Raw genomic sequence first — 18,248 nt, 5'->3', positions numbered from 1 at the left:
AAGATAATCTCAGCCTAAAATATCCTAATATCTGTGTGTGTTTAAAGGTGGACCTCTGGCAGAAAGCGATGCGTTCCTCTCCCGCTCGAGAGAAAGGCAGAACAGTGCTGAACGGCCTCCTCCTGAACCCTCACTTTGCGACAGCCAGCATGTTGTCCTTCCTCACCGAAATGATCACCAACTGCTGAGAACAAACTCAGCAAAGCCCTGGCGTTGAGGAAGATTTAGATAAAAATAATATTCACCCTGTTTCATAGGTTCAGATAAAGGCTGTATGATGTTGAAGACTCAGAAAAACACAGTCCATCACAGAGAAATACAAATGTATCAGTGAGAGTTGCCAGTTGTCAGTTTATTCTTTTATATCAAGAATTTAAAAAGCGTTTATAAATCGTGGGTTTTTTGGTTGTTTTTATGGGTTCTGCGTCCTGGTTCTCCTGGCCTTTGACCTTATCCTGAGGTTATGCAGTTTAATACATTTCTCAAAAGCTGAAAACATGAGGCTGATTCACTGATGATGTCTCCTCCTTTTTAAAAGGGGCTATATTCTTCTGTAATAATCTATTAGGGTGCTTTTCTTGATGCTATATTTTATCACTGTAGACTATATAAACCAACCCTCTGTAAGTCCACGAGGCCGTTAAACATTTGGACATATCACTGGTGCCCCACTGAAGCAGACTGGAATATAGGTTGGAATTTGTTGGCATCGTAGTCACTGAATATTAAGCCTTTGTACTGAATAAAACTGGGATTTAAAGGGTTAATAATAAATAAATAGAAAGTAGACAAACTCCTGCGGATCATTTTTGAGCACAAACTTCTGACATTCATGTACATCTCTCTGTTTACAACATGCTCATGTTACACATCACATATGAGACAAATAAATCTTTCTTTAAACGATAATTAGCAGATCTCCCCCCACCGCACCCCTAAATGGAGCTGGTTTTATAAGATATATTTGGTATAAAATACAGCTGAAATATGGTTTTATGCTAGCTTTGTAGCTACCTTCCATTACTGATTAGCAGCATTAGCTTACATTCAGAAAGTGTGGGATAATAAACTAGCCCGCTAGCTTCTACAGTAGTTGCTATGGTGTACAATCCAGCTAGGGTATGAAGACCACTACAATAAGAGTCCCTGGGCAAGGCTAATGTAACACCACATTAATTTACAACTGTATCACGATTAAAACAGTAACTCACTCTGGAGAAAATGTTTGTAAATTTAAAACTCAGACACCAATCAAGCCTTGCCTCATCAGACTGATGGGGAAAATTACATTGGAAATTCTTAGCTATTGCTTCAAGATGAACACCAAAGTAAGGGAGAGTCTCTCGGTTTGTGTGTTTTGTTTTCACTCTGTAGTTCATCAGTCTGTTTGGTCACTCCTCGTCCATAGTGTAATCAAATGGAGTTGCTTGATTTAGCTTTGGGGGAAATGTTAACGGACTGTTTTTGGAACTGTTTCCGAATGTTTTCAAGTTCTTCTTCGTCGATGTACTCATAATCGTGAGGGTCATCGTCGTCCAGTTTGTTTATACAAACATCCTCCAGACTTTGGTCTCTGGTTATAGCTGAGTGAGGAAAAAAAACACAATTTATATGTGGCAGCTCATAAAAGACATTAAAGTCAGTGCAGTCTTAAATCTACTCTGTAAATATAACATTTCACATTTTAAGAACATCATATGATTAAATTGAGCCCATTATATACATTTTTGCTTGTTTTATGTGATTTTATGAAATGAAATGAAATCCCGTCATTGACAGATGTTCAAGATAATGCTCAAAACAATAAGATCTCAATACGCTTTTACAATATTTCTACAAAAATCTCAAATTAAAACCTTTGTGGATAAAAGTGTTCTTATATTATGCTACTTTGGAAACACTAAAGTGCTTTAGTTAAGTATTAAGTTATTAATTAAGTATTATATGTACTGAGTGCACTAGTCGTATTATTTTGTCCACACTTTAAATACATTATAAACATGGTAATATGTTATATGGCTGTCATGGGCGTCACGGTGGCACAGCAGGTGGTCACACAGCTCCAGGGACCTGGAGTCTCGAGTCTAACCAGAATCACTGGGTACAAGGCAGGAACACACCCTGGAGGGGGCACCAGTCCTTCACAGGGTGACACTCACTCATACATTCACACCTACGGTTGAGTCTCAAATCAACCTACCAACATGTGTTTTTGGAGCGTGGGAGGAAGCTGGAGCACCCGGAGACACAGAGAAAACACACCACACTCCTCACAAACAGTCACCCAGAGGAAACCCACGCAGACACAGGGAGAACACACCACACTCCTCACAGACAGTCACCCGGAGGAAACCCACGCAGACACAGGGAGAACACACCACACTCCTCACAGACAGTCACCCGGAGGAAACCCACGCATACACAGGGAGAACACACCACACTCCTCACAGACAGTCACCCGGAGGAAACCCACACAGACACAGGGAGAACACACCACACTCCTCACAGACAGTCACCCGGAGCGGGACTCAAACCAACAAATTCCAGGACCCTAGAGCTGTGACAGAGACACTAACTGCGGCTCCACTGGGCCATTTTCGTATTCAAATTTATTCATATTTTAAATTCTATATGTAATTTTCACACACTTTAACATAAGTGTATTAACTGTATAAGAGGAGTGGTGAAAAATAACATATAAATACTATACTTAGTTTATTTTAGATGTAACTTAACATCATTTAAATTACATATTAGTAGTGATTTGGTACAGATTAGTGGTTCCAAAATAACATACTTTACACACAGTTATATTTCCATGAGAGAAATGTAGGTACATCAACAAGACATGAGACGACTTCACTTGCTACTGCTTTTGTTACATTACCATGTTCATTGTTAAATGACCCAGCTGAAGAAGGTGTGGTGGTACCTCTATGTAGGACGGGTTTGGGGAGGGTTGCAGGGCTCGTGGGTGTTCTCTCAGGGCCTGCTGTAGAGTTTCGCCGATCTGTGGAGCTGTCTCTGCTGCTCGCTGCGGGCCAAGCGCTCTGGGAGAAGAGAAGAGAAGAGAAGAGAAGAGAAAAGAAGAGAAGAGAAGATAAATGTGAATTATAGCCTTACGTTTTCACAGATCATTTGTATGACATCTCTTCAGAGAAATGGTTAAAAAGAAGCTGTTGTTGTGAATATTATTATAAAGTCCCTACAAACTTAAAAATGATGGTTCTACAAGGGTTCTTTAGAGAAGGGTTCTATACGGCAACAAGTGTTCTTCTGTTGTGGTGATGTCAAGTTTTGTCACAGCAGAAGAACCATCCTTAGAGCCGTACAGAACCCTCCACAGCACATTCTCCATCAGTCTGAAGAACCTCCTCACCATGCAGAGAGCCCTTTAATCATGAAAAAGGTTCTTCAAGTGCTCAGGGTTCTGTATAGGAACATTTTCTTTAATAAAGAACTTTACAGAACCATCATTTTTAAGCGTGTGGTCTGAGCATTTCCCCCTAATATTTACCATTAAATCTACAACATTAAATGAGTCCTTTATCCATTAAAGATGACCTCAGCTCTGAAAGTGAAAAACACTGAATGGAGAGGCAACATCTCTTTGGTGAAACCAGTAAACGACAGCAAACACCAAACGTAGGGACACAGCAAATGTAGCAGGCGCTATAGAGAGTTATTTAGGAGGTGATTTATCCACAAGGTGGCAGCATATCATCATTATACAGCAGCCGTGCTTCCTGGGTTGGGTTTACTGGACAGGTATTAAAGCATTGTGTGTGTGTGTGTGTTCCTATTGGACAGGCTTGGCTTTGGACTTAAGTTATCTGGCTAAACTGCGAAACCCTGTTTTGTGGAACACCCCTCAGGAGGTTCTCAAACTATTGTTTATGAAGTGGTTTGTGGAGGAAATGCTAAATGGAAAGGTTAGTGCAAATCAAATGAATTCCTTCTGATCTTAGTCATATTCACACACATGTCTCTGTAAAAGTCATGAAATCAAATGGGACACTGGAGCAGCTGCACATGAGCCTAGCTTCTGATCCAGTGCTGGTTTGTTTCCTGAAGGAGTACAATGTTTAAGCAACATTTCAATGGCGTGTGGATGCCCCAAAAAAAAAAAAATTGTGAACACTTCTAAATGATGGTTCTTCAAGGGTTCTTTAGTTAAGACAATGGTTCTGTATAGAACCCTGAGCACTTGAAGAACAGAGTGCATGATTAAAGTGCTCTCTGCATCGTGAAGGGGTTCTTCAGGTCGATGGAGAATGTGCTGTACATCAGTGGCTCTAACACTGTATTTTAAATAGGTCCCGTCTTAGTTTCAGATTTATTTTGCACTAAGCTCTTCTCCAACACTAGCTTCAGCTGATGGACCAGGCCCGTGTCCATTTTGTTGGATATCTCCAGAAAAATGGCAGACTTTACTGTAGCTTCTAGCAATGTGGCACTGTTCAAACAGACACCCGGCCAAATACTTTATTTAATGTATTTTTAAAATAATAATTATTTTTTAAATCACGGATCACGTTTTAAGTTATGATCAAATAAGTTAATGATAAATGAACACAACTGAAAGTGATAATAAACAGATCTAATATTTTACTGTGGCCCCCCTTGTGGCCCCCGGTTTGAGAAGCGCTGCTATAGATGGTTCTATACAGCACCTTTTAGAAAAGGGTTCTACATGACACCAAAAACGGTTCAGACAGCACTTTAATCATGAAAACTGGTTCTATATAGAACCACTTTCTTTACTAAAGAACCCTTGAAGGACCATCATTTTAAAATGTGTATATGTTGGAGTGGAGGAGGCTTGGAAACCTCCTAAAAACCTCCTGTTACTGATGAAAATGGGCAACAACCCTGCTGGATATTACTTGCTGAACGTCCACAGACTTGTGGCCACTTGGTGTAAGACCTGAGTGTTGTTTACCTTTTTGGAGCCGCTGGTGGGTTTCTCAGCTCGTGGGTTGGGCTGTGGTTTGGCCGGTCTGGCTGGAGGCTGCTTGGGTTTTTTCGGGGGTCGTGGAGGGGGTGTTACTGTGGTGAAGACGTACCTCCTCATGGTGTAGTAACAGTCTTCAGAGATCTCTTCCACAGCTGAATTCACACTGCAGGTGGAGACCTCACCCGTCCAGCCCTTTTCCAGGTGGACTGTCATGTGTGTGCGGTTTACGGACACTTCCCACCAGCTGGAGAGGTCAAGGTTGGAGACAAGGAGGTAAGGTTCTGTGATTTCTTCTTCGATATGAAGCCCGGGAACACCAGCCAAAATGTCCTCCTTTAGGGACAAGTCTCGGACGGACACTTTGACGTTAAACGGAAGAGGAAACCAGTGGCAAATCTCAGAAATCCAGTAGTGACGTTTGTCATGAATGACTTCCATAAACCCGCCGTCCAGGCACATCGGGAGATGCACGGGTTCGTGAGTTTTGCCCTTGATCTTTAAGCACGCCAAAGCTTCAACTGCGTCAGGAACCACTTCTCCAGGTGTGCTTTTCTTGACTATGAATTCATCCCCAGCTAAAACAGACGCCAGCCCACTGTAAGTGGACTCAAAGCCCCTGGTGGCCACTACATGTAACTGCTCCGTGTCGCTGCGAGCTCGCTCCAGATTGTACGCGGTTGGGAACTCGCGAGGACGCCTCTTCAGACGACCCTTGTAGGTCGTGGGGATCAGGAAATGCCTCTGTGCCTCTTGCCGAATTTCCGTGGCTAGGATCCGCTTGGCTTCGTAAGCTCTGTGGATGATGAACTGCTCCGAACGAAGGAGAGAAAGCAACTCCTCTGGCAAGTGCCTCTCCACCAGGGGCCTCTCGATCACCTCCGCCACAACCGGGAAAATCTCCGCAGGCTTCTGGAAAACGTCACTGAGGGAAAGCGGCTGGATGAACGTGTTCAGGTCGAACTGCTCTGTCACGTCCATCACCTCCACGTCCATGTTAGAGGGGATCAGGGCCACACTCTTTCTCACTGTGGGAGAGAATAGAGGAGAAGTGTTCATGGGTCACAAATAAAACCATGTTTTACTCATGTCATGAAGTAATTCTAATGTTACAGGAGCAATCTGGTGACAGCTTAAAAGCAACATCTATGATTCTGGGGAACTGCAGTTCTCTCTGGTTTGTTTACATTCAGAAGCTCTGAACTTTTTAAAGTGGAACGGTGTGTTTCAGGAAAAAAATTTTACTTGTACGTCTCTGAAATGTAAATTGTCTGTAAGTGATTATTCACTGTTTGAATTCCCACAGAAACTCATGTGTAACTCGAGCTGTTTAGTTTTGTAGCACATTCGCTCTGTGTTTACTTTCATGCAGTTAGCGCTCTCCTGAATTTAGAGTCAGTTCCACCTTAAGTAATGTAACTGTAACAGCAAAAATAAGTCAGTGTTACCCCCCTATGGAGCAGGAATAGAGCTACATCCTCATCTCGGTTGGTGCTTTTCAGCGTTTGGAGTCTCTCCGTGGTCTAAAAACCTCCAGATGGCGTTTCTCTGCCGTGAGCAGAGAGAGAGAAAGCCTAGCACCGGACCCAGACACTTTGTTTTTTTACCCGTTTACAGACACTGGAGCTTCGTAAACACATTAGAGCGGTTTCCAGCACAAAATAAATGAAACCATTAAAAAATGTGCACACAGTGCACAGAGGATTACAGCTGCCCACACCACTGATATCTACCAGCTAATAACACCCTAAGAACCACCTGGAAGACTATCACAAATATCTAGCAGTAACACAGCAAGCGCTTGGGACTGTAGAGCGACTATAAGCACCCTGTCAGATATCTGGGATTGGAATCAGCTGTAAAATTGTTTCCCGTTGTATAAAGACATTTAAAATAGAACAGAAGTGCATCAACACTACCTTCTTACCCATAAAGGGTTAAAACAGAAACCAATGGAAAGGCGAATGAGTTCCAGAGGAGCGTGTAATGTAGCCAGAATGAGAGAGTAATTTCATTTTTCTTCTCTATTGTCTGACACGGGCAGAGGCTGGTTAATTAAGCTTTGAACACAGTTCTCTTTCTGCGAAACTCATTATCGTCTGCGGCGCAAAACACATAACCGCGCAACATCAAAACACCATTTGAATTTGGCTCGTCCGACTCCGAAGCAGACGAAAACATTCATAAAGTTAACAGACCCTAAACTGACTCTTTATTCTGCTCACTGGCCCGAGACGCCGCTCGGTTCCCTCCAACACACTTCCTGAAAATAATGGATATTACACTGAGAAAATTAAATCAGGAAACACAAAACAATCCCCACTGGGCTGTCGGCTCGCAATTACGGTTTCCAGCGTCAGAAAGCACTTTCCAGTGGTCAAAAGTTTACACACACACACACACACACACACACAATCTTTTATCTGTGAATCGTGGGGATGTTACATACTCTTCAGTTTTTCACTCTGTAGGGAATGTAGAAGTACACACTTTAAAATGATGGTTCTATATAGAACCCTGAATACACAAAGAACCTTCTGTAGGATTAAGAGGTTCTTTGCATTGTGAAGGAGTTCTTCAGGTTGATGGAGAATGATGATGTTTCTATACAGCACCTTTTTAATGAAGGGTTGTCCACGGCAACAAAAACGGTTCCTCTATTTTTAAGATGTCAAGGTTGTTACAGCAGTTGTTACAATTTTGGCGCCGTACAGAATCTTTTTCTAAAAGGTGCCGTATAGAACCATCTACAGCACATTCTCCATCAGTCTGAAGAACCTCTTCCAGAACACTTTGATGAAGCACAAGTCTCTGCGAGTTTTCAGGCGAGTGTTCAGTCGAGTGCTCAGGTGAGTGTTCAGAGTGAGTGTTCAGGCGAGTGTTCAGGCGAGTGTTCAGAGGGAGTGTTCAGGTGAGTGTTCAGGCCAGTGTTCAGGTGAGAGTTCAGGTCAGTGTTCAGGCGAGTGTTCAGGTGAGTTTTCAGAGTGAGTGTTCAGGTGAGTTTTCAGAGTGAGTGTTCAGGTGAGTTTTCAGAGTGAGTGTTCAGGCGAGTGTTCAGAGGGAGTGTTCAGGCGAGTGTTCAGAGGGAGTGTTCAGGTGGGTTTTTAGGCGAGTGTTCAGGTCAGTGTTCAGACGAGTGTTCAGGTGAGTTTTCAGAATGAGTGTTCAGGGATGTGTTCAGAGTGAGTGTTCAGAGTGAGTGTTTAGGCGAGTGTTCAGAGTGAGTGTTCAGGCGAGTGTTTAGGTGAGTGTTCAGGCGAGTGTTCAGGTCAGTGTTCAGGTGAGTGTTCAGAATGAGTGTTCAGGCGAGTGTTCAGAGTGAGTGTTCAGGTGAGTGTTCAGAGTGAGTGTTCAGGCGAGTGTTCAGGCGAGTGTTCAGAGTGAGTGTTCAAAGTGAGTGTTCAGGTGAGTGTTCAAAGTGAGTGTTCAGGCAAGTGTTCAGGAGTGTTCAGGCGAGTGTTCAGAGTGAGTGTTCAGGTGAGTGTTCAGAGTAAGTGTTCAGGCAAGTGTTCAGGAGAGTGTTCAGGCGAGTGTTCAGAGTGAGTGTTCAGGCGAGTGTTCAGAGTGAGTGTTCAGGCGAGTGTTCAGGCAAGTGTTCAGGAGAGTGTTCAGAGTGAGTGTTCAGATGAGTGTTCAAAGTGAGTGTTCAGGTGAATGTTCAGGCGAGTGTTCAGGCGAGTGTTCAGGAGAGTGTTCAGGCAAGTGTTCAAGAGAGTGTTCAGAGTGAGTGTTCAGGAGAGTGTTCAGGCAAGTGTTCAGGTGAGTGTTTAGGCGAGTGTTCAGGCGAGTGTTCAGGTGAGTGTTCAGAGTGAGTGTTCAGGTGAGTGTTCAGGCGAGTTTTCAGAGTGAGTGTTCAGATGAGTGTTCAGAGTGAGTGTTCAGGCGAGTGCTAAGGTGAGTGTTCAGAGTGAAGGTTCAGAGTGTTCAGAGAGGCTGAATAAAATCAAATCCTCACAGCAATGTGCCGATATTTAGTGCAAAGCCCCCACAGAAGTGTAGAAGCTTTTACTAAAAATCAGACTCATTTCTGTCACAGAGAAATGCAGCTTAGACCTGGATTACCTTCTACACAGCAGTGAAATGACGTCAGTGTGATGCAGAAATCAGAAGGTGTCTGTGACTTACGCTCCATGACGGCCTGCAGCTCGTACACCGGGGTCAGCATCAGCTCGCCCTCAACGTTCTCCAGCAGCTTTGAAAACAGCACATCGTTTGTGGGCGGGGCCTTGGCCAGCACCACCTTCCTCTTTCGGCCTTTGGGGATCTTCCACTCTGCGATTTCCCTCAGCGTGTAGAACTGGTCGTCCTCGCTCTCCGTGAAGTGTCCTTTCTGAGAGACCTCCAGTCTGAAGCTGCATTTCAGTTCTCTGTGGAGGAGCTCACAGTCAACGTGACCTCCCCTGTCCTCGTCCCTCGGAGAGACGGCCGTGAGACGGAAACTTTCCCCTTTTCTCAGCAGCACCCCGGGAAGATCCAGCTCCACGGAGGAGAAGAAGACGGGATTCCCAAGTCTGTGTGAGCTGATTTTCACAGAGTCCACAATCTCCTGGATGCTCAGATACGGCTCACTGTCGGCTACGATCCGGAACAGACCTTGAACCGAAGGATTTAAACATTTTATACTCCATTTACATTTACAGCACTCAGCAAGCGCAGCTTTACACACTTTTAAAAGCATGATTTAACAAGTTAAAATCTCAGCAGCAAAACTCTCTCACACTTCGCTTTACGTTTAGGAATTTTCTTCAATTGTTTAGGGTTCTATGTAGAAACAATCCTTTCAATAAAGAACCCTGGAAGGGCCATCGTTTTTAAGTGGTTAGACATAGTTCCTGTGCATCTCAGTGAGCATCAAATATGACTGATTGATTGGCCTGAGAGTGGCGTTATAGCGAGACATGTATATCTAACGAGAAAGGGGAGGCCGTGATATAGTTAGTGAAGCAGGCTTGGGACCAGGAGGTTGTTAGTTGTGTCTCTATGACACTGACGTGCAGGAAAAAGAGGGGACTGGGGGAGGGGAGTGAAGGAACAGCACTGTCGCCTCCCTCAACATCCACGGCTGAGAGGCCCTTGAGTAATGCCCCCACCCCCAACCTCTCCAGAGGTGCCATGAATGGGTTAAATGTGAAGGCACAGTTTCATCACATGTTGTGCAATTACTTATTTTCTAATAATACGGTGACTGGAGTTTTGAGGTTTTGTTTTCCGACGAAGTTTTCATTGTGGCACTTTTTACATCTAGAGATGAAACTTTGATAAGAGCCATATACAGCTTTCACTTTCATCACTCACACTATATTCAATAAAAAAAAAAACACTCGCATGCACATCATCTTAAAATAAATGGTGAAACTGTGTTGAAAAAGGAGACATTAACTCTTACACTCTCTCTCTCTCTCTTTTACCTGCTAATATTCACTAAAAAAACTGTGAAGAAACTGGGAGATCCTTAAATGTTTGATATGTGGTATACACTAAAGATTAACACTTTACAATCAAGTTACGTTAATTAATTAATACTTCAGACAGTAATAATCCTTAATAAATGGTGAGGCGATGTCACAATGAATCATTAATTATTGAACTATCCTTTTTTGGATTTTATAAAATACTAAAATAACACAAGTTCCAATTTCTCTCATTAATTAATGATTAATTGTGAATTTATTTAATTGTTTATTCAAGCTTATTAATGTTTTATTATTTATTAGTGCCATAAGTGCTTCGTTCATTTAATTAATGTCCTCTGATGGTAAAGTGTTACTAATTAAAGCTGATCTGTGAAGTGTGGTGGAGGTAGTGCCTCGGTGTAAATACCCGGGTACTCTAAGGGCAGTTTGATCTCCGAGACGTCTGGGGTATTTGCGATGAATCTGGTGATGCTGATGTCAATGATTTTCATTAGATCTCCAGTGGAGAGGCAGCACTCCCTCCCGAACAACTCATACACCGCACCTGAAGACGACAGAATAGAGTCATTCACTGGAAGCTGTGGGACAGTTATTAATAATGAAATAATAAACAGTAAATAATTCGCTCTGTGTGAAAAAGGACTTGGGGCATCACTTTCACTAGTTTTATAAACATTTAGTCGAGCAGATCACCATCACTGATGCTCAAAAACCATCAACCATTTATTGGTCATCTACCAATAAAACAAACTTTTCTATCTGTCATTTTGTAGATTTTATGAGCTGTGTACGACACAAATCACTTTATAACGTACGGAATTAACCTGTTATTTATATATTAATAATCAAATAAATAAAAATAACACTGAAAACACCATAAAACACTGTAACAAGGTATTGATCTACAGTCTTCCCATGAACACATTATAATAAGTGATTTAACCTGAGCGTATCATACTCTTATTTTATGGAGTATTTTGCAATTAAAAATATTTCAAAGCAGTTTTACACACTACTTTAAGATAAAGGTCTGTGAATGACATGTAGCTCCCTATAAACACCTTTAAAGAGTTTGGATTTAAGTTCCAGAGTCACAAAAACTTTACATTTACTGATGAGTGTGAAACAGCTTAAAAATACAACTCATCAGTTTACAGCTTGGCAATAGTTCACTGAAACATTGGTGATCAAACGACTGAGTGTTTAACACTGATCTCTGTTTGATTTCAGAGCCGTGTTCATCTCAACATTTTTCAAAACACACTCAGTTCGTCTCAGTTTAAAGCTTCTTTAAATAAAATGTATTGTAAAAAATGTAAAATGTAAAATATTCTCAGAATAAAATAAATGTGAAAAATTCTGAAATGAAATCTTGGAGTGTTCAAGGTTTAATTAATTAATTTATTTTTAACGAACAGATGTTGTTGTTTATTTATTTATTTGATTCTGAATAAATATTTTTTTGCATAATTATTGGGATTAATTAACGAATCTGAATCTGAATCTGAATTATGAAAATCACTGGCCTTTGATTTCAGTCTAAACCGTTCGGTCTAGACTTCGCTGCTGAGTGCTGCTTTTGTACAGAAAAATACGCTTTTTTTGGAAACAGAACAAAATGAACACATAAACAAACAGTCCACGCGTGATAGGGATAAAAGCTACTGAATCTAACAGAGAAACAGGACCAAATACATTTAAAATAACACTATCAAAGACAGTTTAAACATGAGGATATTTTTAGCGCTTGTTTTATCTGATTATGTTATTAAACATTTATTACAATTCAATTAAAACCGTCTCCAACAGCAGAATTTTTTTTTTCTTTTCATTGGAATTTGACAAGTATTTTTAAAATAAAATGTGGAATAAATTAAATGTGGCATTTTCAAGGGGAACTGGTGGAATATAGAAAGAAGTAAATAATAATTTAGTTTTATATAAAGGTTATCAACAATAACATTTTTAGTCATAGATTAAAATCTACTGTGATTAATATAACAGCTACCACTGCTTTTCAAAATCTTAATTAAAATATGTCATATGTGGTATTTATAAGTGTATATGTGATGTTTATAAGTGTATATATGATATTTATAAGTGTATATGTGATATTTATAAGTGTATATATGATATTTATAAGTGTATATGTGATATTTATAGGTCTATATGTGATATTTATAAGTGTATATGTGATATTTATAGGTTTATATGTGATATTTATAAGTGTATATATGATATTTATAAGTGTATATATGATATTTATAAGTGTATATGTGATATTTATAAGTGTATATATGATATTTATAAGTGTATATGTGATATTTATAGGTCTATATGTGATATTTATAAGTGTATATGTGATATTTATAGGTTTATATGTGATATTTATAAGTGTATATATGATATTTATAAGTGTATATATGATATTTATAAGTGTATATGTGATATTTATAGGTCTATATGTGATATTTATAAGTGTATATATGATATTTATAAGTGTATATATGATATTTATAAATGTATATGTGATATTTGTAAAAGTAAAGAACCGTTCCCTGACTGTGTTTAACATTTAAACTTGTTGCGTGACAAAGTGGGGACAAAACCTTTGTAATTTTTGGCGTAGTTTGAAAAACCCAAGTTGATTTTCACGTTTTTTAATCGTCTCAAAATCAATGAACCAACAGAAATGCTTTCAAACAACTTTGAATATAATCTCCCTTCATCTCCATTAGAACTTAATGGCATTGTGAACACTTCCATTTTGACGATGAGACTTTATTACTTTTTTAAAAGATGATGGTGCTGCTGTATTTTTAAATGTTTGATCAACTTTGTTTAAAAGCCTTTCGCAGTTCCTTTAGAAAGATCTGTGGAATACTTTGTGTGATGAGACTGCTGTAATAATTATATAAAAACATGTTTATGAATATTTTAAGTAATTTTCATCCACAGATGGTTTGGCTTCTTTTGGGAAATGATGCCTGAATTCAGTCGAATGATCTACTGCAGAAATACAGCGCTTTGTTCAGATAAAAACATAAGAAAATGACTTAAAACAAGCAAAGATTAATGCTAAACAATCTCATAATGTTCTTACAATCGTGTGAGAATGAGAAATATTAACTACATTATTATATAACAATTAAATTCGGCACGATTACACTTTCCAAGATGTGATTTTTTGAAGTAAACAAGCCATAAAAACCCTTTAAAACAAGGTCTATTTAATATTTACCTTGGCAATAAAAGCCGGACTGGATCTGCAGGATCCGGGGCAGTGTTCTCGGGTCAAGGGAACGCGTGAACTCCGTTAGTGTGAAGGCCATCCTCCAAACTGCAGATGTTTTCAGAGGAGAGCGAAAGAATCGGGCCGACGGGAGTCCATTGAGGGGAAAGCAGACGGAGGTCAGCCGGAGGTCAGAAGTGTGGAGGAATTAAATTCCAGGCCCTTGAACCTCCACCTTCGGCCGCTTCAGACTCTCAGAGAGACAAGCGAGAACAAAAGAGAGTGATGAAGCATCCTGTTCGGAGGAAGAGGACAGGAAACGAAGAGAAGCGAAGAGAAGAGAAGAGAAGTGAGGCCCGAACCACAGTTTCACACAAAAGCAGCGAGACACTGCAGAGCACCGTGGCAAAGAAAAGCCACAACAGCTCAGCGCTTCTCAACAGTGGCGTTGTATAGAGCCAAAACACACTGCCACTATATCCTTAGTGTTATGGCAACTGTCTAAGTGCAACAAGGAAGAAAAACAGATTCTCCGGCCCGAGGTGAAATCAGAGGAACACACTCCAATCTCTAGTTTATTCAGACATTTGTTGCAGTATATAAAGGACCCCAGCCTCGTCCACCCCACTGTCATGTGCCCATCATCGTGTGTACCGCTCGGACGTTATTACATCACAAACACAGACATTCCCTTAACTGGCATCACTTCTGATGATGTCTTGTTTTCTCTCGTCAGCACAAAGTTTGTAGACGGTGAGGTGACGTTTTCCACTCACGATGTTCTTCAACATCTTTATTAGACCTTCTCTAATCCGTCTACAGATGTCACTTCTCTAATGTAACTACAGAAGTGCACTGTTAAGCCCTTTCCCTCTCCACTCCAGGGTCATGAGCTTAAGCACACGTTCTATACCTCAGTGAGGATGTGTGTGTCTATAACAGTCTTTATAGGGTGTACTGGTGGATTATTATTGTTATCAGCTCATTAGAAGGTTATACTGCATCTTCCCGTCACACTCCTACATCTGTAAACAAGGACCAGACACACTTTCTGAATTAAAGCAGCTGTTAGACGCTAAAACACGAGAATCCTGCAAAGATACACCTCTCAGTTTCTCCTCACCTTCTTTCTCCCGTGTGGCTTCCTTTTGTAGAAACAGTGCAGTGTGCAGCGTGTTGTGGTCTGAGAGTTGAACCTGATTCACTGTGTCATACACACACTGCCCTGTTCACTGCAGAGCTCAGACGTTTCAGCACACTGCACGAGACATGAGTGAGTTATGAGATTTATTTCTGCTGCGTCACACTTCTACGTTCTACAAAAAAACCCTCGTCTGCTCCGGGTCTGTAAACAGCAAGTGTGTGAAAGTGTGTATCCCTCTCCACGAAGCCATGGCCTTGCTCTTACGCACAAACACAGACACGTTCATCGACGACAGGTCTGAGGAGGAGAAGAGGGCTCCTCAGCATCGGATCTGTGTCTTATTCCCTGTCAAAGTGAGTACGTGTTTATCTTCTGCGCAGTAGCTCTGACCTGGGACCTGTTTCACAGCACAACAAACCCAGCTGCTGTTCGTACAGATGTCTGACCGGTTTACACTGTGCTCTGGTCATGGACAGGAGGCAGAGGCATCGTCTGATTGGCTTCTCAGAGTTAGATTAAGTCTAAATCTCAGACTGAACTCCTACAAGAGGTGGCCAGAGGCTGCTGCAGTAAATGAAACCCAGTGAAGTGTTCTGACGTCAGACGCTGGTTGGAATTAAACTTTTTAGACGCTTTGGAGGTTAATATTTAGAAGAATTTAGTTAAAAATGTACAGGAAATCCTTAGTAATTAGAAATGAATTTTGGTTTTTGGTCATTAAAAACAAGCTGAGAGTGTGTGTGTGTGTGTGTGTGTGTGTTTGTGTATTTGTGTTTGTGTGTGTGTTTGTGTGTGTATATGTGTGTGTGTGTATGTGTGTGTGTGTGTGTGTGTGTGTGGTGTGCGTGTGTGTGTGTGTGTGTGTGTGTGAAGCTGACGTTATTCCTGCTGTTTCCACCTCTAACAGATTCTTTCCGATGAAAAGACTGAGAAGCAGAGGCCTGTGGTTTGTAGCTTGTCTCTTTTTTATTAAAAGTGGTTTTTACTTGTTTCGTTACAGCCATTAAGCCACGACTACAGACGAGATGATGCTAGATTAACTTCACATGATTAATAATCTCTCCTTTTCATCGTTACGTAAAAAACTCCAACCGTCTAATACTGCGTACACTCGCGTTACACTCCTCCGCTCCTCCATCGCTCCTCCATCGCTCCTCTGCTCCAGGAGTCAAAACAAGAGCGGAAAAATACAGCTCCTAAAATGTCTTCTGTTCCCTGGGGGCCTCCTCTGACACCGTTTACATTTCACAATCATTTACACAAATAAAAACAAGGCAAAAATAAAACAAACAAAATAGCAACAAACCACTGAAACGTCACAGTTTTAAAAAATGATACAATCAAATAAAGTTCAATGCAAAAAAAAGAAAAAACAAACCTCAATGTACAATAAAATACAGATAAATCTGAGGGAAAACGGCTGAGAAAATGGCAACGATTGTTTTGAGCCTTCGAGGAAAAACACAAAGAGGAATATGCAAATAAACAATAAATACAAACAATGTGCTTTATCCGTATCCACATATTTACACGAGTCTTTGGCTTATGATCATAGCTCTGCTACAAAAAACAAACAAATAAATGCAAAAATAAACAAATGTAATAAGCCAGCCATTAGTGCACAATACAAACATCACCAAGCCAATGTCACACGCCGCACTGAATCATGGGAAATAGATTTTTTCTGTTTTTTTTCCTTGTTGTTGTTTAGTTGCTTTGATTTTTCACGACGATGGACATTGTATATACACACACCGCTATAATCATATATATGTTCATTGACATTAACAGTGACACAGAGAGAGAGAGAGAGAGAGAGAGAAATAAAAAACACTGGTAGCATGCAGCAGCTTGGCCTCGGTGTCGTTGATGGCTGCACACGAAACACAAAGCAAATCAAACAAAAAAAACGCAACAACAGATTCTCAAGATGCTCGGAGAAATAAAAGTGTGAAAGATGGAAATAAACCCAACGCGGGACGTGACAGCGTGTGACGGACGGTCGTCTCTGGACTCGTCCGCCGCCTGTTTTTAAAGAGAACTACGAGGACGTGGTGAAGGGTCCGGGCGAGCGAGCTGTGAGACACATGAGGAAATCCCCTCTCTCACTTCTGCATTACGAGGTCTCTATGTACTCCAGCGCCAGGTCATAACAGAACCGGTACTGCTCCTGTAAACACAGACACACAAACACACTGTTACCGTGGTGACATCAGCAGCCGCCGCCAGAACAACACACTTTAATTACGTCTTTAATTACAGATATTTACCGAGTCTCTTATAAAAGTAAGTGTTTATTAAATGTTCGAAATAGATGCCTTCATCATGAACTGAATAATTACCTGTTGATACTGAATGTTTCATATTTGATTCTGAATAATGAATTGTAGTGACATATATTTAACAGTAAACCTGTGGAGACTGATGTTAGACGCTGGGTAATGACCGGTGAGCGATGAATTCATGGAGTGTTGATATTAAATGAGGAGCAGGTACTGAGTGGACGCTGAATGATTTTATTATTGAGAAAGGCTGAGAGCAGAGGAGGCTGCGGTGTAGAGAGGTTGTGAGAACAGTGATGTGGAGTGTGTGTGTGTGTGTGTGTGTGGTGAACAAGTGAAATGGTGATGGAGATGTAGGAGATGACTCTGGAGTCGAGCGCTGGGCCCTGAACACCACGCTTCACTGCGTCACACTCCTCGGCTTCATATTTCTGACCAAAAACTGTTCTATTCTTGGTTTTCGGATGAAAATACACACAAATACACACACACACACCTTCGTCTACACGTTTAAACACGTTTTCTGCATTAAACTCATGTAAAGAGGAAGTGGTGAAACATTCACCACAACAATGGAGCCAGAGAGAGTGATAGAGAGAGAGGGAGAGAGAGAGAGACAGAGAGAGAGAGGGGAGAGAGAGAGAGGGAGAGAGAGAGAGGGGGGGGAGAGAGAGAGAGAGACAGAGAGAGAGAGAGAGAGAGAGAGACAGAGAGAGAGACAGAGAGAGAGAGAGAGAGGGGGAGAGAGAGAGAGAGAGAGAGGGAGAGAGAGAGAGGGGGGGGAGAGAGAGAGAGAGACAGAGAGAGAGACAGAGAGAGAGAGACAGAGAGAGAGACAGAGAGAGAGAGAGAGAGAGAGGGGAGAGAGAGAGAGAGAGACAGAGAGAGAGAGACAGAGAGAAAGAGACAGAGAGAGAGAGACAGAGAGAGAGACAGAGAGAGAGAGAGAGAGAGGGAGAGAGAGAGAGAGAGAGAGACAGAGAGAAAGAGACAGAGAGAGAGAGAGAGAGGGGAGAGAGAGAGAGAGAGAGAGAGAGAGAGAGAGGCGGTGGTGGGGGGAGTGAGAGGAAAGGGAGTGAATTAGAGAGAAAATGCTATGCAAGCAACTTTCTTCCTACACCACACACACACACACACACTCACACACACACACACACACACACACACTCAACCCACTCCAGTAGCTCTGGTTTCCACTCAGCTCGTGAACGCTAAGGTTTCT

The 18,248-nt window shown here is 41.4% G+C and overlaps 2 protein-coding genes across 2 annotated transcripts in view; both read right to left on the bottom strand.

Annotated features, from left to right (window-relative positions):
- Positions 1 to 354: 354 nt before the first annotated feature.
- On the bottom strand, positions 355 to 13,859 carry themis (thymocyte selection associated). Its single transcript, XM_066677401.1, has 6 exons — positions 13,610 to 13,859; positions 10,775 to 10,912; positions 9,080 to 9,547; positions 4,943 to 5,982; positions 2,933 to 3,050; positions 355 to 1,583 (listed from the first exon to the last, which is right to left on the bottom strand). Exons 1-6 carry the CDS (start codon positions 13,698 to 13,700, stop codon positions 1,414 to 1,416), a joined length of 2,025 nt encoding a protein of 674 aa, XP_066533498.1. The 5' UTR covers positions 13,701 to 13,859; the 3' UTR covers positions 355 to 1,413.
- Positions 13,860 to 15,700: 1,841 nt separating this feature from the next.
- The window catches only part of LOC136702767 (receptor-type tyrosine-protein phosphatase kappa-like), a 59,050-nt gene continuing 56,502 nt past the window's right edge, over positions 15,701 to 18,248 (bottom strand). The window contains 1 exon segment of the mRNA XM_066677905.1: positions 15,701 to 16,914. Coding sequence (XP_066534002.1) covers positions 16,861 to 16,914 — 54 coding nt within the window. The 3' untranslated portion in view covers positions 15,701 to 16,860.

This window comes from Hoplias malabaricus, chromosome 7 (assembly GCF_029633855.1).
Source record: "Hoplias malabaricus isolate fHopMal1 chromosome 7, fHopMal1.hap1, whole genome shotgun sequence".
Classification (NCBI taxonomy): Eukaryota; Metazoa; Chordata; class Actinopteri; order Characiformes; family Erythrinidae; genus Hoplias; species Hoplias malabaricus.
This window is presented reverse-complemented; position numbering and strand designations above follow the sequence as displayed.